At 43.2% G+C, this 24,192-nt stretch overlaps 1 protein-coding gene across 6 annotated transcripts in view; it reads right to left on the reverse strand.

Moving 5' to 3' along the window:
• Positions 1–19,569: 19,569 nt before the first annotated feature.
• Positions 19,570–24,192, reverse strand: part of LOC135539573 (TOX high mobility group box family member 2-like) — a 137,856-nt gene continuing 133,233 nt past the window's right edge. For all 6 annotated transcript variants that reach the window (XM_064965523.1, XM_064965527.1, XM_064965521.1 and 3 more), the window contains 2 exons: positions 23,977–24,113; positions 19,570–21,401 (listed from right to left, as the gene is read on the reverse strand). In XM_064965523.1, the coding sequence (XP_064821595.1) occupies positions 21,359–21,401; positions 23,977–24,113 (180 nt within the window). In that variant the 3' untranslated portion in view covers positions 19,570–21,358. The remainder of the gene's footprint in view (positions 21,402–23,976; positions 24,114–24,192) is intronic.

Below are 24,192 nucleotides of genomic sequence, written 5' to 3' on the forward strand. Positions count from 1 at the left end.
TGAAGTGTGATACCCTTTCCATTGTAAATCAGTATTTCAAATAACACCTCCTTTTATATTTTTACAGTAATGGCACAATATCAGTGAAGTGCAGGCGCCACATGCCGGTAAATCTAGTCTCAGTGGCTTCACTAGCTCCACGGCACAACAAAGAGAGGGAATAATAATAGTGTATATCAGACTACCAAATCAGGATGGAGAATCCATATTAGCCCCCGTCGATAACCGTGGTTGAGGGGTTGCCATGGCAACTGGGGTCTAGGAGATTGGCAGCGGCCTCAGTGTTCTATCAGTTAGCTGGAAAAATTGCCAATCAGCCCGTTAGATCCACCGTCTGGAAGGGAGGCCGCGGAAGATTGTGTGAATATATTTTGATTAAAAAATGGGAGGCCACTTACGAGAGAGAGAAAAAGGAGAAAATTGGTGGCAGCGGTGGGATCCGCATCAGTATTCAGCAAAGGTCGCATCGGGCTTCTTACAATTATGGCTAGCCGTTGTCTGGAGAGTCAAACATTTTTAGATTTTAGACAGAAGGATTAGGATATTGATATATTGATATGAATCTATTTCAATATAGATTCTTCCCTCTTCCCTTCCCCATTTTTTGTTGTCAATTTGGTAGTATTATTTACTACTCTTCAATCAATAAATATAGAAATGAATTTGAATAAATACCATGAACTGAATAAGGAAGATTTACCTGTGGTATTTATTCTGTTGCCTCTACAGACAGCTGGTAAAACACCTCAGAACCTCTCCTTTTCAGACTAATACCTGTACAGTTATGTCGCCCACCACCAGCAAACACGGCTTCACAAGCCTCACCGGAGGCCATTCTAACCTCTCTGCCTGTCCGTTCGCACCTTTGTCGACTCATGTCAACCGGTCTCCAGGGGAACGTTGAGCAGTGATTCTACAGTTAGCCTGACACTCACCCCCCCCGTCCCCCCCCGTCCCCCCTACTCCTCCCCCTCTTCCCTTTCCTCCCCTCAACGCTTCTTTCAGGTCACCTCATCAGTCCATTCCACTGCTCACTGAGCCATGCAGTGAGCCACAGCCGAACAGCAGCATGAGGGGATGACACAGGATTCTCTGACTGCCGGCGTTGCACACCGCCTGTGTCTCAAATGACACTCAATTTCTCCAATACGGTACAATATAAGATACTGGTCAAAAGTAGCACACTAGGGAATTCTGGAATGACCTATGTCTTTCTCAAAGGGCCTTGTTAACGAAAGCCCAGGGTGGAATGTCGGTGACATTGCTCAATCCTCTCACTTTGTTTACGCTTAGCCATGGCGTCATGACTCAGAAATGTTTTTTTTTGGTCCAATGGTGAATGTGCTCTGAGGTTGTCATTTTGACATTAAAGTAGAAAGTGGAGATAAAAATGGAATATTTGCTGTGTTGTTTACCGAGCAAACAAAGGGACTGGAGATACCAACTGCGGAATCTCTTTAGGAATTAACCATAACGCTGACCTGCAACAGGTGCATTAGCAATACATTTAAATAACATAAAAACAATGACCTCTGTTGACTATTGTTTATGATTGGACATGCAGTACGTCATCATATACAACACCGTATATTAAAGTGATAAAGTGGCAATGCTAGTGGTCCTCCTTTCGTTTATTAAAATACCATGCTTAATTACAGCATGTAACTGTTAATTGCAGATATGATGCAAAAGTGATTAAAAAAAAGGAAATCATATTTTGCTCATGTCTGCAAGACACAGATGGTGCAAGAGCATATGGAGCACACAACTGAAGTCTTCTCTGTGGTCTTGATGTACTATTTATCAGAACCACTAGGGGTCTCTGTGTCTCTATTCATGTTGCCTCACAAAGGGTATCAGTGTTTGGTGAGAAAGAGGGGATAGACAGTGGAGAGAGAGAGAGAGAATTGGAGCTCTGATTAGAGATGACCTAATTCAGCTCAGGACGTCCCACAATGCGCTCTCCCTAACACACACACACACACACACACCCACACACACACCCACACACACACAGAAAGGGAGCAACTAGCACAATAGGAGAATGGCCAGAAAGAGTGTGTGAGATTAATACTAGCAGTGCAATTCATATTGGAGAAACATATTAGCTTTTTTTCCTCACACACGTGTGCAGTTGTTCCTATGAGGTATTGTCAAATCAGAACAGGACTTTCAATAATCCCTCATGAAGGACTATCAAATAATTTTCAAATTAACACCACTTTCAATAACAACGTTGACTATTTGCAGAGTGAGGAGCTCGGGCTAAAACAGCAACCCTTGTCAGCATAGCGGAACTCAGCCGAGCTTCAATCATGTTTGTTTGATCTCATTCAAACTGGCTCCCGGACAAATGAAAAAGGACAGAGCGAATCACAGAGAGTGAGCTGACTTGGCCAACTTTAACAAGACTTCTCTCACTCACCCCCGTTTTCCCGGAGGCAGGAGTTACGGGTAGTCATTTCATACTAAAGCATGGCTGGGAGTTTTTTTTTCTCGATTGTATTATTGTTATTATTACAGTATGTACTAAAGACCCAGGTTAGGGTTATTAAATATGTCATTTTTGCTCAAGTAAGCTTCTTGGAAATATTCCATCAGAGCCTTTTTATTCTTCCAAATGTAGTTATGAATTTTAAAGTAGACTGGTATTACTGTTGGAGAGCGGGTTGTGATCTGAATTCTGAGTAATGCCGAGATTGGAAATTCTTGTTCCACAGGCTCTTAAAAAAAAGGAGAATATGACTGTCAAACATGGCGTGTAAAAAGGAAGGGAGGGGGAAGGTGTGAGGGCCTATGAAAACCAGGGGTGTTTGATAACGACGACATCAGATAGACATTCAAGAGGATTTTTTTTCTTCGGTTGTTGGTATTCATGAGCATATGTTCGTGTGTAAAGTCCTCCATCAATAAATATGCACAGTCCTTAATTGTTCCGTCATAATTAGGCTACAGTTCTGGGGGGGGGGGTTTGGCTCGGGTCTACGAACGAACGCTCGTTCTTTTGTTTCTTGCTTTGGCGCCTCTAATGATTTCCATGACAATTGAGGGAGAGAGAGAAGCTGAGAAATGCTGGTGAAGGAGAAAAAAACGAGGGCCCAATCAAAACTGAATGGCATATTAATAGAGTCCAAGCAAACAGATGGCGACTGCCAAAAACAAACACAGAAAATACACACAAAAAAACACCAAAAATGTAATTCAATTAGAGCGGAGGATTCGTGGATGGCACGTTGATGCACGTTGTTTATTTGTTTTTTTTTCCGATTCATTTGTAAATCCAATAAAAAAACGTTATGGCTGTCCAGTGGATTCTAGTTTTCTATTATCTGTCGTTCGTGATAGGCGAATGGAGTAGGTTGCGTGAGAGTTGAACGACAAGATTAAGTCATTATGGTTCTTGGCTGATGTGGGGGGAAAAACAGACACAAACGTCCCCAAAATACTAGTGGATTTCCAGGGCACACAACACTATTCGAGTAAGACCTGTGTGTGTTCATTTCTCACAGGACTCAGACATTTCACATGTGATATTTATTATGAGTTTTACATGTACTTTTGGAAGCCGAAGTCTTGACCATTGGACCAAGAGGAACAACATTCATTTTGAAGATGCAGGTGACCATGAGCAACCATGGCCACTTCACTTTCATTAGCATTTTCATATTTTAATGTCAACTACGGCTGTCAAAATAAAACACATTTTTATTGAGGTTGTTGCAGGATTTGTTGTGATTAATCACGATTAATCGCAAAATTCATAATTTGCTCAAATTGAGTTCTAATTTAAGATTTTTGTTATACAAAAAGCATGACAAGAATATTGCTGTTTTGATTTTGTCCAAAGTAACCATTAGCAAAATTAGGTAAATTGATAAACACACTTTCTTTAACCTCAAAATACCTACTTTTTTTTCCACTTTTGGTTAGAGCCTGATTTAATTTGATTTTTTTTTATTTAAAGTCTGCTTGTTTTGACATCACATTGTTGTTTTTAGCTGTATAGGTTATGTATTTTGGATGTTTTCAGTGTATTTTGAATGCTTTCAGACAATGGGCCCCCCCAAAAAAGTGGGCACTAAAATTTACAAAAAGTTGACTTGAGTTAACCGGTTAACTCTGACAGCGCAATTTTTTTCTTTGGGCTTCTTCCAACAGTCACTGACCAAAGTATGAAGAAGAGAAATGTGTGCCTGCAGAAGTAACACTCAAAATGGATGGTTCAGAAATAAGACATGATCATTTTAAACACACTTGAATTATTTTATTCAGGCAGACTAAATGACCTTTTTTACAGAATGACATTATAGAATTAGTGATTCCATACGTGGATACATTGCTACCGCAACATGTTAACACCACCATTTCACATGTGAGGAGAATAACACTATTTCACCACCACGTGTTAAACTTGCAATTCCAGGTAGATTTTCACATATGGATGTTTCCTACATGGGAAACTGCAACTTTGATTGTCACATGTGAATGGATTTCACACGTGAACTTACTATTCCATGTGTGATATTGAGATGTTCTTACACATTAAACTGCAAATGTGATTTTTACCTGTGATGGTTCTTTACATGTAAAAATGCAATTCCATATGTGAAAGTGACATTTTCACGTGGAGTTTTCTTAGATATGAAACTGCAAATTTGATTTAGATAATGTGAAAGTTTTTATCATGTGAAACTGCAAATTTCACGTGCAACTGAGATTCACATGTAAGGTGAAAACATGTTTTTCCTCTCACGCGAGAAGGGGTTGTTAACATGTGAACTCTAAATTTAATGCAAGTGAATAAATGTTTTTACATGAATTTTAAGCTCAACATGTGCTTTTCACATGTGAAACTGCTAATTTGACATGTCGCTACGCCTCTGCGTTGGAATTCCCATTTAGGAACAAGATCATCAAACAATATGGTGGATTTGAAGCTTCTAAACCCCCTGATGGGTGGGATTATCATATCCTGTCAATCATCAAACTCTCCTTTCCCCATATCGATGCTTCTATTGGACTAAATCAGCCTAGATAGGATTGGTAGGACACTCACTTTGGGATTATAAAATCTGATTCCTGCTATGAATATCAAACAATTTAGCTCCCCTTAAAGCTGTAAAGTGACTAAGGGGAAACCCTATTTTGGACTGTAAGAGCCAAAGTATAAGCTTTGAGTAGAGGCGATTCTTGGCCCAATTTGTGGATACAGCTGTCTCAGTCCCACAGTATCCCACTCAGTGACGTCCTCCTGTCTGCTGCAGCGTGAATTGTTCATCCTCTATTTGCAGTTACAGTACAGTGCACCAGTCTTGGCCCAAGAGCCGAGCAAAAGCCCCTCCATTTTGGCTTCAAGCCCATTCTCAGCAGTACAGACCCGGGCCATAAGGTGTCTCTGGATCTCTAAGTCAGTTTGAGCAAACTGTAAGAAGGGGTATTTTTGCTCTTTCTACAAATGAGGTTTCAACGCTAGCAGTTCCCTAGTTGTAAGACTTTCTCGTGTACCCTTTGTAAGCTTGGTATTACCTGGTTTAGTTTGATTGGCATTAATGACATTGCCTTGGGTTGATTCTTAATCCAACCCTCTTTTACCTCATTGCCTTTTAAGTCCAAACACAACCTCTGGCTTTCTTTGATATATGTGACACTGAATGAAGAAACTTTTGAGTGGAAGCACTGTCACTTATAGATAGAGAAGGAAATAGGGAGAGGGGGGGGAGTAGAACACGAGAAAGAGAATGGCCATGAAATATGAATATCGCATTGAACTTTCTAACTTTCTTAGAAAAAGGACTCCAGGTTATAACAATTACCAGAAGAGCAGAAAACACATGTAATGCAATAGCACACTTCCTCTCTTCAAACAAGCCGAGGCAAAAGACAACGGACACAACAAGCCAAACAATACAATCTATGTTGTCCTCGCCAACTGTCCTTTAGTCAATGTTGAACCCAATAGAGCTTTACAACGGCTTACCTTTACCTTCTAACAGTTTACCAAAAATATTGCTTCGCTGTATTGAACAAGATGCAACCCAAAGCAATGATCAAATATTTTTTATTTGCGGCAATCAAAAGTGCATCAATATTTGCAGTCATGTCAATACATCATGCTTTTTACTACAAATATGTTCACAAACTGGATCAAAGACATATTCCTCCTGAACATTTTCAAAATCTGCCACAGGGTCTAAAATATATGTATGGGTGATATTGCTCAAATAGTGTAGCTCAAAGCTTAGTAAGTGTTTAAAATGACTACAAAAAAACCTGTTCCAACTTCACTTGTTCTAATTTGAGTTTATCCACGGCCATATCTGTGGTGAACAAAAAAAGTTCCCTCACAGAAATAACACGATCCTACTTTCACAGTACACAATGTGATGAGAAGATAGTTATGTCTGCGGTTCTCCATTTGAGTCATCCTCAAGGGGAGAGGTTGGCAACAACTGAGAACAAGAAAGAACAGTGGTGCTATTCTTTTTTCTGCTCACACTAAGTGAGCACAGAGTGGTTTCTCTGCTTGGATGTGGGTTTATGCAGCCCGCAGCAAAATGAAACAGAGTTAATAAACGAAAGAGTACTTCTTGTCAGTCAAGTCTTTACAGGCCACCAATTGTTCAAAGTTCTCAACCATCACCACAGTTTTCATATCGAATGAACATGACAGTTCAACGTTCCATGCCGTTTTTGTGCCAGTCAAAAAGGATCCCTTCGAGATCTATCTAAAAGGTTGACACGACCAAAATATTTCAGTCTGACCACCTAACGTTGATATCACTGATTGCCACATCTACTTACTTGTTTAACTTTGCATTGTTGGGACAGGGCTTGTAAGTAAGAATTTCAAAGTCAAATCTACACCTGTTGTATTCAGCGCACGTGACAAATACGGTTTGATTTGAAATGACAGACTTGATCATAACAGCCATAGAGGCTAATAACAAAGTAGTAAAGTGAAGTAAAGATGTCCCTGTGTTGGCATTCCCATTCAGGAACACGATCATCAAACAATATGGGGGATTTTAACTGTTAACTATGAATTACACTTTAGAAAATTACTCAGAAAGGAATGTGGATTGTGTCTAGCCGGCGAGCGCTGACTTGAGGGTCCTGTTCAAATACTCTTAAAATGCATCCTTCCTTCCTCAGAATGATCACTGATCTGTCATGACAGGATTAGGCTAGTGTTGGATTGATTTCACTAATTATGCCTTATCAGATCAGTGATTACTTCAAGCAATGGGAGAAAAAAAAGGGTGCATTTGAAGAGTATTAGAACAGGGCCAATGTACAGTACCAGTCAAAGGTTTGGGCACACCTACTCATTCAAGGGTTTTTCTTCATTTTTACTATTTTCTACATTGTAGAATAATAGTGAAGACATCAAAACTATGAAATAACACATGTGGAATCATGTAGTAACCAAAAAAGTGTTAAACAAATCTAAATATATTTTGAGTAGCCACCCTTTGCCTTGATGACAGCTTTGCACACTCTTGGCATTCTCTCAACCAGATTCATGAGGTAGTCACCTGGAATGCATTTCAATTAACAGGTGTGCCTTGTTAAAAGTTCATTTGTGGAATTTCTTCCCTTCTTAATCCGTTTGAGCCAATCAGTTGTGTTATGACATGGTAAGGATGGTATACAGAAGATAGCTGCATTTGGTAAAAGACCAAGTCCATATTATGGCAAGAACAGCTCAAATAAGCAAAGAGACAGTCCATCATTACATTTAGAGGATAAGAGGATAAGTTGATACCAGCCTCATAAATTGCAGTCCAAATAAATGTCACGTTCTTTCAAAATCGAACCCAGAAGCAGACCAGGACAAGGAGAGTAGGAAGAAGGTGAGTATTTATTTACAAGTGAATATGAATGGGTAGATTTATCCAGGTGGCGTAGCGGGCAGCGGTGGTGAGTTGATGGGAGTAAATAGGTGGATCCAATGGGGTAGCGGAATTCTCCGACGACCAGGCGGGAATGGGGTAAATGATCCGGGTGAGTAATGTTCATGGCTAACGATCCGGCAGGGAATGGATGTCAGGTCCGGGCTTATGAAGAGGAGGGATGATGATCAGGACCAGGTGTGCAGATAGCTGATGGGATACAGGTGCGGGTAATCAGAACTCCCAACTGGCTACATTGCCCGGCAACCAGACAGGGTGCGTTCCAGGATGCCGGAAAAAACACTCCAGGACAGAACACAGGCAAAAAACAGACTCGGGAAACGGGATTCGTGACAGTACCCCCCCTCCGACGAACGCCACCGGGCGGACTACCCGGAGCGCCAGGGTGGAGGCGGTAAAAGTCACGAAGCAGGTCATCGTCAAGGATCTGACGCCGAGGAATCCAACTCCTCTCCTCAGGACCATATCCTTCCCAATCCACTAAATACTGGAACCCTCTACCCCGCCGTCTGGAGTCCATAATGCGGCGCACTGTGTAGACAGGACCACCTCCGATCATCCGAGGAGGAGGAGGACGAGGAGGAGGGGGCAACAGAGGACTGAGGAGAACCGGCTTGAGGCAGGAGACATGAAAGGTGGAATGTACTCTTAGTGTAGCAGGCAACTTGAGTCGGACCACAACAGGATTAATGATCTTCTCCACTACAAACGGACCAATGAACTTCGGTCACAGTTTCCTCGACTCAGTCCATAGAGGAAGATCCCGTGTAGCCAACCAAACCCTATCTCCGACGTTATAAGTGGGGGCAGGAATACGGCGACGATTCGCCTGGATCTGATACCGGTCAGAAACCTTAAGGAGGGCCTTCCTGGCCCGATGCCAGGTGTGGTGGCAATGACGAATGTGGGTCTGGACAGAAGGAACCGAGAGATCCCGCTCCTGAGAAGGAAACAAGGGAGGTTGGTAACCGTACAGGCACTGGAAGGGAGACATCCCGGTGGCAGATGAAGGGAGAGTATTATGAGCATACTCGACCCAGGGTAATTGAGAGGACCAAGAGGTGGGATCAGAGGAAACAAGACAGCGCAGCGTGGACTCCATCTTCTGGTTGGCTCTCTCCGCCTGATCATTAGATTGGGGGTGAATTCCAGATGTGAGACTGACTGTAGCTCCAATGGCCAAACAGAAGGATTTCCAGACAGCAGAGGTAAACTGAGGACCACGGTCAGAAACAATGGGCAACCCGTGGACCCTGAACACCTCCCTAACCAGGATCTCGGACATCTCAGTGGCAGAAGGCAGCTTGGAGAGGGGAACAAAGTGGGAAAACTTGCTGAATCTATCCACAATGGTCAGAATAACCGTGTTACCAACAGAAGAGGGCAACCCCGTGACAAAATCCAGGGCCAGATGCGACCAAGGTCGCCGGGGAATAGGTAGGGGGTGAAGAAGCCCAAAGCTGGCCCGATTGGTACTCTTATTCTGCGCACAAACAGGACAAGTGGCAACAAACCTCCGGGTATCTTCTCCCATGGCAGGCCACCAAAATCGTCTGCTCAGTAGCGCCATAGTCCGAGCAACACCAGGGTGACAAGCTATCTTGCTGGAGTGGGACCACTGAAGGACAGCAGAGCGAACCGACTCAGGCACGAACAACTGACCGGGTGGACCGTTACCGGGCCCGGGCTGTGTCCGAAGAGCCACCATCACCTCCTCCTCAATCCTCCATGTAATGGCTCCCACGACAACATTCTGGGGAAGAATCGTCTCAGTCTTGGCCCCACTCTCCTCCGTATTGGAGAACATCCGGGACAGGGCGTCCGCCTTCCCGTTCTTCGACCCAGGTCGGAACGTCAGGGAAAAATTGAAGCGTCCAAAAAACAAAGCCCACCTGGCCTGACGGGAGTTGAGACGTTTAGCCGATTGCACGTAAGCCAGATTCTTGTGGTCAGTCCAGACCACAAACGGTTGCTCCGTTCCCTCCAACCAGTGACGCCACTCCTCCAAGGCAAGCTTCACAGCGAGAAGCTCCCGGTTACCCACATCGTAGTTTCTTTCAGCTGGAGAAAGACGACAAGAGTAGAAGGCGCAGGGATGGAGTTTACCGTCAGTGGAGCTACGCTGGGACAGGATGGCGCCCACCCCCACATCAGACGCATCCACCTCCACAACGAACTGACGGGAAGTGTCAGGTTGAGAGAGAATCGGGGCGTTGGTGAATCGGCTCTTCAAATCTAGAAATGCTCGGTCTGCCTCAGGAGACCAACAGAACTTTCTGGTGCAAGACGTCAGTACAGTTAAAGGGGCGGCCACCCGGCTGTAATCACGGATAAACCTCCAATAAAAATATGCAAACCCCAGGAATCTCTGGAGCTGCAATCTCGTAACGGGCTGGACCCAATCCCGAACCGCCCGAACCTTCTCTTGGTCCATCTTGATCTCTCCCCTGGAGATGATGTACCCGAGGAAGGACGTCGTGTGGGCGTGAAAATCACACTTCTCAGCCTTCACGAACAGACGGTTCTCCAATAACCGCTGCAGGACCTGCTTGACATGCTGAACGTGGCTAGAAAGCTCCTTCGAGAAGATGAGGATATCATCCAGGTAAACGAACACAAAAATACCAATCATATCTCTCAGAACGTCATTCACCATACTTTGGAACACAACGGCAGGATCGGAGTATTGATCCCAGTCAACCACTCGTCCCCTCTTTGATCCGAACCAAATGATAAGCATTACATAAATCAAGCTTCGTAAAAACCGTAGCACCCTGTAAAGAATCGCCCAGCTCATCAGGGCAGGGGATACTCCTCTGACCATAATATCATTCAAACCCCGATAATCAATACACGGTCTCGAAGAGAGCCATCCTTCTTGCTCACAAAAAAAAATCCTGCTCCCAGAGGTGATGACGAGGGCCGAATGAGACCTGCAGCTAGAGACTCCTTGATGTAGGTCTCCAAGGCCTCACGTTCAGGTCGAGAGATACTGTATAACCGTCCCTTCGGAAAGGCAGCTCCAGGAAACAGATTAATCGCACAGTCATAAGGTCGGTGGGGAGGAAGGGACAGAGCCTTCTGTTTCCTGAATACTTCACCCAACTCGTGATATGTTTCTGGAACCAGGGACAAATCAGGAGGAGCAGAGTCACTGACCTGACTGGAAACGGCAGGAGAACAGGCAGTCCTAAGGCAGTTAGCATGACAATCAATGCTCCAACTAGTTACCTTACCCGTCACCCAATCAAACGAGGGATTGTGTTCCTCCAGCCAGGGGTAACCAAGAACCAGAGGAACATGGGGCGAGGACAGAATGAAGAAGGAGATAAACTCTGAATGATTCCCCGACAACAACATCTTAACCGGTTCAGTCCTCATAGTGATCCGTGCCAGACTACTGCCGTTCAGAGTGGTTGCTTCAATGGCTTCCAGTAATTGCTCCTTGGAAAGCCCCAGCTGTTCCACTAAGTCGGCATCAATGAAGCTGTCATCGGCACCTGAATCGATGAAAGCATTAATCGCTAAACTCTGATTCTTATTTATGAGGGTAGCAGGAAAACGAGGTCTGACAGGGCTCTTGAGAGGTTGAAACTGGCTCGCTAACATTCCTCCCAAAACTAGCGAGCCGGGCAGTTTAACGGACGCTGTGGATAAGCGGAGATGTAATGTCCCGAGCTACCACAGTAGAGACAGCTGTTGGTCTCACGTCTACGTTGGCGCTCCTCCTTAGTTAGCCCGTGTCGCCCCACTTGCATTGGTTCAGGATCTGGTGGCAAGACCCCTCCACTAATCCTGTGTGGGGAATAACGATCAATACGTTCTGGTTCACTTCCTGAACCGAATGGTAACCGAGTTGCTGATTGATTGGATGGGCCCCACTGCTTCTCCCTCCTTCTCTCTCGGACTCTATTATCTACCCGAATAGATAAAGTGACCAAGCTGTCTAGGTCACTAGGCTCTGGATAGGATATCAGCTCGTCCTTGAGTTGCTCCGACAACCCCTGGTAAAAAGCCGCTTGTAGTGACTCCTCATTCCAACCACTCTCCACAGACAATGTCCTGAACTCGATCATAAAGTCTGGCACACTGCGAGCTCCTTGGCGAAGAGTGAACAAACGTTTAGCTGCGTCCTTACCTCGGACTGGATGGTCAAAAAGCTTTCTCATCTCTCCCGTGAACTCCTGGTATGAAGCCATGCAGGTCTCCTGTCGTTCCCAAACGGCTGAAGCCCATTCCAGAGCTCTTCCACGCAGCAGTTCAATAACAAAGGCTATCCTAGCCTTGTCAGTGGCGTAAGAATGGGGCTGCAGATCAAACACTAACCTACACTGCATAAGAAACGAACGGCATCTTCCCAAATCCCCTTCATATTTATCAGGTGTCGGTACCTTGGGTTCACGGAAGGAAACTGCACCAGACACAGCAGGTGAGATGGGTGAAACAGGTGGTGAATGAATCGCCGGCAAACTGAGCTGATCCTGGATTTGTGTCAAGCTAGCAGATAAGTTCTGGATTGAATCCGCTATCTCCTGTAGCGCCGTCTTGTGTTGTCCCAATATCTTCCCCTGCTGGGTAATGGCATGGCAAACGGAGTCCAGGTCCGCTGGGTTCATCCTTGGCCGGATCGTTCTGTCACGTTCTTTCAAAATCGAACCCAGAAGCAGACCATGACAAGTAGAGTAGGAAGAAGGTGAGTATTTATTTACAAGTGAATATGAATGGGTAGATTTATCCGGGTGGCGTAGCGGGCAGCGGTGGTGAGTTGATGGGAGTAAATAGGTGGATCCAATGGGGTAGTGGAATTCTCCGACGACCAGGCGGGAATGGGGTAAATGATCCGGGTGAGTAATGATCATGGCTAACGATCCGGCAGGGAATGGATGTCAGGTCCGGGCTTATGAAGAGGAGGGATGATGATCAGGACCAGGTGTGCAGATAGCTGATGGGATACAGGTGCGGGTAATCAGAACTCCCAACTGGCTACATTGCCCGGCAACCAGACAGGGTGCGTTCCAGGATGCCGGAAAAAACATTCCAGGACAGAACACAGGCAAAAAACAGACTCAGGAAACGGGATTCGTGACAAAAAATGCTTCACTGTCACGTTCTGACCGTAGTTCCTTTGTTATGATTTTGTTTTAGGTTGGTCAGGGCATGAGTTGGGGTGGGTAGTCTACGTTCTTTTTTCTATGTGTTTGGCCTAGTATGGTTCTCAATCAAGGTAGCCTGTTTTACCCATTTTAGTTGGAGGTGATTGTTTTCTGTTTAGGTTGTTTTCCCTGACAGAACTGTGCACTTTCATTTTCTCCGTTTTGTCATTTTGTTTGAGTGTTTTTTTGTGAACATTAAATATGAACAATTTACACACTGCGCTTTGGTCTCATTCCAACGACGATCGTTACAGAATCACCCACCAACCAAGGACCAAGCAGCATGGTATCGGGCAGCAGCGATCTCTGGACTCATGGACATGTGAGGAGATTTTGGACGGAAAAGGACCCTGAGCACAGGCTGGGGAATATCGCCGCCCCAAGGTAAAGCTGGAGGCAGCGAAAGCTGGGTGGCGGCGATATGAGGAGGCAGCACGGCAGCGCGACAGGCACAAGAGGCAGCCCCAAACAAAATTGTGGGGGGGAACACGGGGAGTGTGGCAGAGTCAGGTTGGAGACCTGAGCCCACTCGTGCCTACCGTAAGAAGCGCAGTACTGGTCAGGCACCATGTTATGCGGTCAAGGGCACGGTGTCGCCAGTACGCGCTCATAGCCCGGTGGGTTATAGGCCAGCCCCCCACAAGTGCCAAGCGAGAGTGGGCATCCATCCAGGGAGTGTTGTGCCAGCGCAGCATGTTTGGCCTCCGGTATGCCGTTTCGACCCAGGGTATCCTGCGCCGGCTCTACGTGCTGTTTCTCCGCGGCGCTGGGAGGGTGCAGTGCGTTCTATGCCTGCACTCCGCGCGTGCCGGGCGAATGTGGGTATTGGGCCTAAGGGAGAGGTGCGAGTGGTAAGCACCAGATCTCCAGTGCTCACCCACAGCCCGGTTCAACCTGTGCCTGCACTCTTTATGGTCCGGGCTAAAATGGTGATCCAGCCGGGAGGAGTGGTTCCAATGCTGCGCACCAGGGCTCCAGTGCTCCCCCACAGCCCGGTCCATCCGGTGCCTCCGCCAAGCACCAGGCCTCCTGTAGGTCTCCCCATCCTGGTGGGTCCTGTGGCAGCCCCACGCACCAGGCTGTCTCTCCGTCTCCTCCCTCCAGGTCCGCCCGTCTGTCCTGAGCTGCCAGAGCCGCCTGCCTGTCCTGAGCTGCCAGAGCCGCCCGTCTGTCCTACCCAGACCCTCCCCTATAGGTTCAGGTTTTGCGGCCGGAGTCCGCAACTTTGGGGGGAGTACTGTCACGTTCTGACCTTAGTTCCTGTGTTATGTCTTTTTTTTAGGTTGGTCAGGGCGTGAGTTGGGGTGGGTAGTCTATGTTCTTTTTTCTATGTGTTTGGCCTAGTATGGTTCTCAATCAGAGGCAGGTGTCGTTCGTTGTCTCTGATTGAGAATCATACTTAGGTAGCCTGTTTTCCCCATTTTAGTTGTGGGTGATTGTTTTCTGTTTAGGTTGTTTTCCCGTTTTGTCATTTTGTTTGAGTGTTTTTTTGTGAACATTAAATTTGAACAATTTCCACGCTGCGCTTTGGTCTCATTCCAACGACGATCGTTACATTCACAGAGTTCAAGTAACAGACACGTCAACATCAACTGTTCAGAGGAGACCTCGTGAATCAGGCCTTCATGGTCGAAATGGACACCAATAAAGAAGAAAGACTTGCTTTTACCAAGAAACACTAGCAATGGACATTAGACCGGTGGAAATCTGTCCTTTGGTCTGATTGAGTCCAAATTGTATGATTTTTGGTTCCAACCTCCGTGTCTTTGTGAGACGCATAATAGGTGAACAGATTATCTCTGCATGTGTGGTTCCCACTGTGAAGCATGAAGGAGGAGGTGTAATGGTGTGGGGGTGCTTTGCTGGTGACAATGTCAGTGATTTATTTAGAATTCAAGGCACACTTAACCAGCATGGCTACCACAGCATTCTACAGCGATACGTCATCCCATCTGGTTGGTGCTTAGTGGGACTATCATTTGTTTTTCAACAGGACAATGACCCAACATACCTCCAGGCTGTGTAAGGGCTATTTGACCAAGAAGGATAGTGATGAATTGCTGCATCAGATGACCTGGCCTCCACAATCCCTCGACCTCAACCAAATTGAGATGGTTTGGGATATGTTGGACCGCAGAGTGAAGGAAAAGCAGCCAACAAGTGATCAGCATATGTGGGAACTCCTTCAAGACTGTTGCAAAAGCATTCCTCATGAAGCTGGTTGAGAGAATGCCAAGAGTGTGCAAAGCTTTCATCAAGGCAAAGGGTGACTACTTTGAAGAATCTAAAATCAAAAATATATTTGGATTTGTTTAACAGTTTTTTTGGTTACTGCATGATTCCATATGTGTTATTTCATAGTTTTGATGTCTTCAGTATTATTCTACAATGTAGAAAATAGTATAAATAAAGAAAAACCCTTGAATGAGTAGGTGTGTCCAAACTTTTGACAGGTACTGTATAAATCATACTTTGCCATTGTAGAGGATGACTGGGCAGACAAACTTCCCTCGGCAGCGGGCCATTTTACTACGGTTCTCCAGGTCCTGAGGCAGCTTGATGATGTGGACTGTGTCCTCAAACCTGGGAACACACCAGCAATATCTGGATCATCATATTTATTTATTTATTGATACATTATAATGAAGCAATATATGGATCGTGCTCCTCAATATAGCAATGGATACAGCCCTTAGTCCTGATTCTTTAGTATATATTATAACAATGTAATATGTTGATTGTACTCCTGAATAAAGTAATATATCTGCATTGAAATGTAATATATTGATTGTACTCCTGAATAAAGTAATATCTACATTGAGTTACAGTATAACAGTAGGCCTATATGGATCATACTCCTCAATTTCAATATACAGTGGGGCAAAAAGTATTTAGTCAGCCACCAATTGTGCAAGTTCTCCCACTTAAAAAGATGAGAGAGGCCTGCAATTTTCATCATAGGTGCACTTCAACTATGACAGACAAAATTAGAAAAAGATATCCAGAAAATTACATTGTGGGAATTTTTATGAATTAATTTGCAAATTATGGTGGAAAATAAGTATATAAGTAAATAAATAACCTAGATTGTACAATATTTGAACATTAAGCTTTTACAAATTTTCGAAGCTCTGTCAAGTTCGTTTTTGAACATTGCTAGCCATTTTCAAGTTTTGCCATATATTTTCAAGATGATTTAAGTCAAAACTGTAACTAAGCCACTCAGGAAGATTCAGTGTTGTGTTGGTAAGCAACTCCAGTGTATATTTGGCCTTTTGTTGTAAGTTATTGTCCTGCTGAAAGGTGAATTTGTCTCCCAGTGTCTGTTGGGAAGCAGACTGGTTTTTCTTTAGTGTCTTATTGCAAACAGGATGCATGTTTTGGAATATTTCTATTCTGTACAGGCTTCCTTCTTATCACTCTGTCAATTAGGTTAGTATTGTAGAGTGACTACAATATTGTTGATCCATCCTCAATTTTCTCCTATCACAGCAATTAAACTCTGTAAATGTTTTAAAGTCACCATTGGCGTCAAGGTGAAATCCCTGAGCGGTTTCCTTCCTCTCCGGCTACTGAGTTAGGAAGGATGCCTGTATCTTTGTAGAGCCTGGGTGTATTGATACACCATCCAAAATGTAATTTATAAAAGTCAAGGGGTGTGAATATTTTCCGAAGGCACTCTAAATAGTCATTGATGAACAATGCTATTCATTTCCTGAAGTTGTAAAATGGCGGCTATTTTGATGTGGAATAAACATCATAAATGGTATCCCCACTCAATGGGAAGAGTCAAAAGGCCTGTAGTTCATTCATACATCCATTGATCATTAACTATATCAATGTATGTTATGTGTTCATGATTTCCTTTGTTAAGGCCATAACTACAGTATATTTGCAGAGCTGCGAAAGGTATTCAGCTGTCAGGAAAAACAAAAAGGAGAAAAAGCAACAAATCAAACAAGAGACTAAAAGAGACATAAAGATGTACATTTTATGAGGTCGTGTTATCAAGATCTTAAAGAGCTTCTCAAATACTGGTAATATGGTAAGTCATATCAGTCATAGAGAGAAGTTCAGTCTCACCTGAAGTTTCAGAATCTGTCTTAGGGGCATTTAGCATCAGAAACATGACACTTTGCCATATTCTTAGATAATTCTGTCGCAATACTGCACATATCCTTTCATTTACAGTCAACCTGATAGTGGGTTGGGAAAATAATCTGTATGATCAAGATTTTTCCCATTATTGTTATGATAGAATACAATAAATACACATACAGTATATCAAAGGGACATTTTTGATATTACGCATTTGATCATATATATATATAACATTGACTGTGTGATAACCTCACATATTTTTCACTGCCTGGTCTTGACACATTTTTTGTAATAACTGCATTTCTACAAAAAAAATGCTATAAATGCAAGTTGCACGGGCACTTTTAGGAATCATGTCATACTGTTGAATCTCCAAACACCAAACAGATTAAATGAACACAAAGTGAAACCCTGTTCTTGTCAAAACCGCCTACATTTCCTGTTCTCGCTCTAACACAGAACCAAAGTTGCAACTGACAAGTTTTTTGTCAGGTGGCCATGTGATTTTTGAAGGCCGCACCTAACACTGACCTTCTACTTTCTAACTCTCCACTGAGGCTCACTAGCTAGGCACCCTCTCATGTGGTCGGGTGAGCTAAAAATGTTGACTTGGAATCCAGAGTTGGTACGTTACACGACCACAAGAGAGCAAATGAAAAAAAAGGTGTTTGTCAGAAAAAAAGAGGGTTTGACTCTTTCCACCAAGGCCCCCACCGTGGTGGAAAAGTTTCCATTGTGATATAACAGATTGTCTCTGTGTAGACGGCTCCAAACAAAGGCCACACCAGTGTCCACCTCAAATGTCACACACCTCTGTGCCTGATTTAACAGCTAATTTATATCCTAGTATGGACACCGTGCATCTGGTCACTACCAATCTAAACAGACCTCAACAAACAGAGAACGTAATCAAATCAAATCAACTGTTATTTGTCAAACGCTTCGAATACAACAGACCTTACAGTGAAACGCTTACTTACAAGCCCTTAACCAACCATGTAGTTTTAAGAAAATACCTACAAAAAGTAAGAAATAAAAGTAAGAATTAATTCAAGAGCACCAGTAAAATAACAATAGCTAATATCACTATTCAATATCACCTACTGTATCTCTGCACCCGTATTCATAAAGTGTCTCAGAGTGCGGATCCAGGATCAGGTTCTCCCTTTTATTCAGTTTGATTTAAAGGGCAAAACTGATCCTAGATCAGCACTTCTACTGAAAATCTTTGGGCCGCTTTCCCGGCCCTTTGTGTATACAGGCCCAGGTCCGTTGTACTTGATATGGAAAAGCAAAACTCTTTCGATTGTATGGTTACAAGTGTTTTGACTTTTTTTCAATGTCTTCTACTGTAAATTGTATTTTTCATTTGACTTTTTCCTTGTGAGATTGAATTTGTGAAAGACAATAGGATTATGGGCCCTGACAAAATTGTCAAATCGAGGCTGGCGGCTCAGTATTTACTGTTTAGTTTACTACGGTGCACAGAATGACCATGGAGAGTAGTATGAGTCAAGGTGGAGAAACTGTCAAATGAAGAAAGGCCATTGTAACTGCAAGGAAAGGGGAAATTATGTCAATTTAAACATTGCACAGAGGAGCCATCACCCCAACCTTCCCAAACATTGTGTTCACACACATGCGCACACACACACACACACACACACAAAAGAAAGACACCAATGTGGCTGTGCCAAAAAAAACTCCATTATCTGGTATTCCATTAAGAATGTATGACTGATTTTCATATAATGTGTGTCATGTCACGAAGTGGCAGTCCACGTTTTCCAATTGTCCAATAATGATCTATTTGCCAATTCAATACTGCAAGAGAGAGAGGGAGATGCCAGCCGCAAATGAATAAAACATAAAATGGTGCGGTCGTGACAGTTCCCTTGAACAGCTCCCCACTCTCGTCTCTCTGGAAGACTTGTGTGCAATTGGGGTAAAATCTGTGTTTTGGATGGATGCCTGAGTTTGTGTACAGTACGTACGCCATGCATTTCTCTGTTCTCTTTAGCTCTGACTTGACGCCCACCACACCGTGCACCACTTTCACATAGCAGCAAAGCAAATTCAAGCCTGCATCTGTTCATGGTTACGGAGATAGTTTTAGGACAACATTCAGATTGGGCCGGTGTTGGTGTTAGCTCTAGCGACGACAGCTAATTAGTAAAGCCATGGCATTTGATTTGAATCCAGCCATAAGACTACAATTAAGTATAGGAAACATATGGAATGTTCTGGGTTGGAAACAAAAGAGAGATATTATGGAAGCATAAATGCCTTGTTTTAGGACATTGTCCAAGGGTTAAGTGGATGCCATTTTAGATCGGATACTTTACCGAAAGGGAAGAAAATAGAAGGTTTTGTGCTGTAAAAAAAGAGTCGGTGAAAGCCTGTTTCTCTTTTAACGTTTTTTTATTTATTTATTACGTAGATTTGAAACAAAATAAGCATTGTGACACAAAATAATGTCGCCCGGCGAGGAAAGAAAGAACCAGCATATAAATGTAAAAAAAATAATAATAATACAAACAAAAACAACTATCATCATCATCATCATCAAACCAAACATAAAAACAATGCAATTTGAATGAAATGCACCTCCATTGTATGAAGCAAAAATGATCTCATGTTCTTTCGTAAATAAGAAACCTGTCATAGCTGATGGGCAACTTGCAAAAAAAAAAGTAAAATAATTATCATTACTGGCTTTACAAATAAAATAACTACAATTGGCAGGTTTAAATGTTATTATATTTCAATTACAACAAAAAAGGAAATTATGCTACAGTGAAAATAAGAACATATATCTTTGTCATCAAACGCATTAATATTTATCACAAAACTTAAAGATGAGATCAACACAATAGAACACCTAAGAAGCTACTAGAAACCCACTGCTATGTTTCTGTGACATAACCATTAACATATAGCATTTTTAGTTTACCTCTTTATGTTGAGTGGCTGAAAATTAACAATTAACATGACCAGGTGAATTAAAAATAAAATCAACAAAGACAGTGGCCAAAAATGTTTGAGGCAACACTGTTCACCTGTGAGTGTATGTGTCTACATCTCGCTCTTTCTTGTTCCCTTTTTCTCTCCCTTTCTTTCTCTTTTCTCTCTCTCTCTCTCTCTCTCTCTCTCTCTTTCTCTTTCCATTGAATGATCTGCGGGACCCATACTCTGTATTCGGTTTTAGATTGAACTTTATTGGGAAAAATCACACCAGTGAGCACAGATTTAATGCAAGATCGAGTGTGTGAATACTCCTCTGAAATCCACCTGCACAGGCTGTTAAAATTCACAATACACACACGCACAGACCCACATGCATGTGCGCACGTCGTACGCACAGTCACATACACATCCACACACACACACAGACACACTGTTTTTTTTTATACAAACCAATGACTTACAGGTAATATTAAAGAAGAAGAAAAAAGCCATCTGGACTTCGAATTCCCAATTTGATCCCATAAAAGTGATATTTACAATCACACTGTGACAGCTTGGTAAACCTCCATGGGTCTTTCATATTACAAAAAAAGAATTTATTTAATTACCCCCCCCCCCCTCCCGTCCCGTCACTTTGTATTAATATAAGTCACAGACCCTAAAGCAAAGCTACAGTAACATCAAGGCCTGTGTGCTGAAACCTACCAGAAGAGTATTTTCCCTACAGTACAGGGACTGTTATTGACAAAAGCAAATGTAGCAAGCAAGAAATAAATAAAAACAACAACAAGAAAACTAAACAAAATCAATTTAAATATGATTAAAAGGAGACGAAGGAGAAGAAGAAGGCTTTTTGCTCTTCTTATTCCAATTAAAGCTCAGTTTAGTCCCTGAGGGGGACTATTCTCATGGTAGTTCACTTTTTTTTTTAACTTTGAGACAAAGATGAGTGCTCTAGAATCAGGTGAGAAAGGAAAAATGCCTGGACATTTGTAAGTGCTTTGCGTAAAAAGTTTTAAAAAAGAGAGGGATCGCTAGTAGTCGTCAGAATTGCACAGATCCTTCTAAAAAACCCAAATTACATTGACAAAAAAAAGGTTGAGTTTTGGTGGTGGTAGGGGTGGGGGGGTTGCGAGGGATGGGTCGGGGAGGTGGTGTGTGTGGTTGAGGGGTGTTGAGGGCTGACTCCCTGGTGTCTTTTCTTGTTGACGGCGGCCTCCAGCTTCAAGTGAGGTAGAGTGGCTTGTCCCTAGCTATCATGCTGCCACTGAAAACGAGAAGAGAGGGAGATGGTGAGAAGAGACGGAATAGGGAGAAAAAAAAACACAGACTCAGAGAGGTGATACTACTTACTCCCCCCCCAAAAACCTGCAGATAGAAAACCTTAAAATGCTTCCCCTTTGAAGTACAGTAGGGACAGCTGTCAAACTAATATTAAAGAAATAAAGCTTGTCCTGTGATTGTCAGAGTACACTCCAAACAGATGTTCCTAACAGAAGTTTCAATGATTATTCAGTGCCATAGCAGAAAAAATGTACACTGAATAAATTGACAGACATCTCAAAAGAAACAAGAGAGAAAGTATAATACGTGAATAATACTATTTGTATGAACATAACAAGATTTAGCAACTAAGACATAAACGGAACAAGTTCCACAGACAAATGGAATAACGTGTCCTTGAACAAAGGGGGAGGGGGTCAAAATCAAAAGTAACAGTCAGTATCTGGTGTGGCCACCAGCTGCATTAAGTACTGCAGTACATTTCCTCCTCATGGACTGCACCAGGTTTGCCTGGTCTTGCTGTGAGATGTTACCCCACTCTTCCACTAAGGCACTTGCAAGTTCCCGGACATTTCTGGGGGTGAATTTCACTAGCCCTCACCCTCTGATCCAACAGATCCCAAACGTACTTAATCCGACCATCACCCCTGCTGAGACAAAACCTTTTTGCCAGTCCTGCCAGTCCACTTTTTGCCAGTCCTGTCTGTTGGGTCCAGCGATGGTGGGTTTGTATCCATAGGCGACGTTGTTGACGGTGATGTCTGGTGAGGCCCTGCCTTACAACAGACCTACAAGGCCTCAGTCCAGCCTCTCTCAGCTTATTGCAATGAAGACAGTCTGATGGAGGGATTGTGTGTTCCTTGTGTAACTCGGGCAGTTGTTGTTGCCATCCTGTACCTGTCCCGCAGGTGCGATGTTTGAATGTACCGATCTTGTGCAGGTGTTGTTACACGTGGTCTGCCACTGCGAGGACGATCAGCTGCCCGTCCTGTCTCCCTGTAGCGCTGTCTTAGGACTCCCACAGTACGGACATTGCAATTTCTTGCCTAGGCCACATCTGCAGCCCTCATGCATCCTTGCAGCATGCCTAGGGCATGTTCACGCAGATGAGCCAGGACCCTGGGCATCTTTCTTTTGGTGTTTTTCAGAGTCAGTAGAAAGGCCTCTTTAGTGTCCTAACTGTGACCTTAATTGCCTACCGCCTGTAAGCTGTTAGCGTCTTAACGGCCGTTCCACAGATGCATGTTCATGAATTGTTTATGGTTCATTGAACAAGCTTGGAAAACAGTGTTTTAACCCTTTACAATGAAGATCTGTGAAGTTATTTGGATTTTTACAAATTATCATTGAAAGACAGGGTCCTGAAAAGGGACGTTTCTTGTTGAGTTTAGTAATATTGATTCAATAGTATACTGAACAAAAATATAAATGTCACATGCAGCAATATGAAAGATTTACAGAGTTACAGTTCATATAAAGGATATCAGTCAATTTAAACAAATTGCGGTTGGTCTGCGGTTGTGAGGCCCGTTGGACGCACTGCCAAATTCTCTAAAATGACGTTGGAGGTGGCTTATGGTAGAGAAATTAACATTAATTTCTCTGGCAACAGCTCTGGTGGATATTCCTGCAGTCAGTATGCCAATTGCACACTCCGTCAAAACTTGAGACATCTGTGGCATTGTGTTGTGACAAAACAGCACATTTTAGAGTGGCTTTTTATTGTCCCCAGCACAAGGTGTACCAGTGTAATGACCATGCTGTTTAATCAGCTTCTTGATAGGGCACACCTGTCAGGTGGATGGATTATCTTGGCAAAGGAGAAATGCTCACGAACAGGGACGTAAACAAATGTGTGCACAACATTTGAGAGAAATAAGCTTTTTGTGGGTATTGAACATTTCTGGGATCTTTTATTTCAGCTCATGAGACCAACACTTTACATGTTGCGTTTATCTTTTTGTTCATTCAAAAGTGATATATGGAAGCCTCAGAGGTTGTTTCAGCATATTAAGTAGCACAACTATGAGTACTTATCTAAGGTTTACTCAGTAGAATCAACAATATTTTTATTTAGTTGACTAAGCCAGCGTTATGTACTAAAGTGTTTAATTTTCAAGGGGCACATGAGTCGTATCAAACGCACTTTCATATGCAGTAGATAGCTGAGCCAACATTGAGGACTGAAATGGTGCAAAGTAAATTCAAAGATATAGGCCTACAAAGTGCCATAGTCTCAAAAACATTTTTTTTAATTAACATTTGAGCCAGCATTAAATAATAAAACTGTGTATTCAAGGGCATTCAACAAAGTCCTTTCATTTGAACAGTTAAGGTAACATAAAATAATACTATCTCTGACAGTTTATCGGATAAAGGTTAAGCCAAGTACTGGACTAAAGAATCATTCTGAATGGAAAATCTCCATTGAAATAATTTCTTGGTCCTGACCTAGCCTTAATTCGGGTCAGGGAAACTTGCCCTATTCTAAGTTATAAACCGTATTGGAATGAACAATCATTTCCTATACAAAGCCGATACTGGTCTGGGCTGCTCACCTGCAGTGGTTGCCACCGCACTCCCTATCGCAGTATTCACCATCCCAATCGTGGCTTTGTCTACCCCCAGGGTTGGGAGCTGCCGGGGACTGGGAACCCACACTTTTCTGGTACTCAGACTGTAGGTGGGAGAATCCCTATAGGAGACGGGCAGAGAGAGGCCATGGCATTAGTTTTAGTTTCTGACAACTTATACTGGCCATATGGAGAGGGGAC

The sequence above is a fragment of the Oncorhynchus masou genome, chromosome 5 (assembly GCF_036934945.1).
Source record: "Oncorhynchus masou masou isolate Uvic2021 chromosome 5, UVic_Omas_1.1, whole genome shotgun sequence".
Lineage (NCBI taxonomy): Eukaryota > Metazoa > Chordata > Actinopteri > Salmoniformes > Salmonidae > Oncorhynchus > Oncorhynchus masou.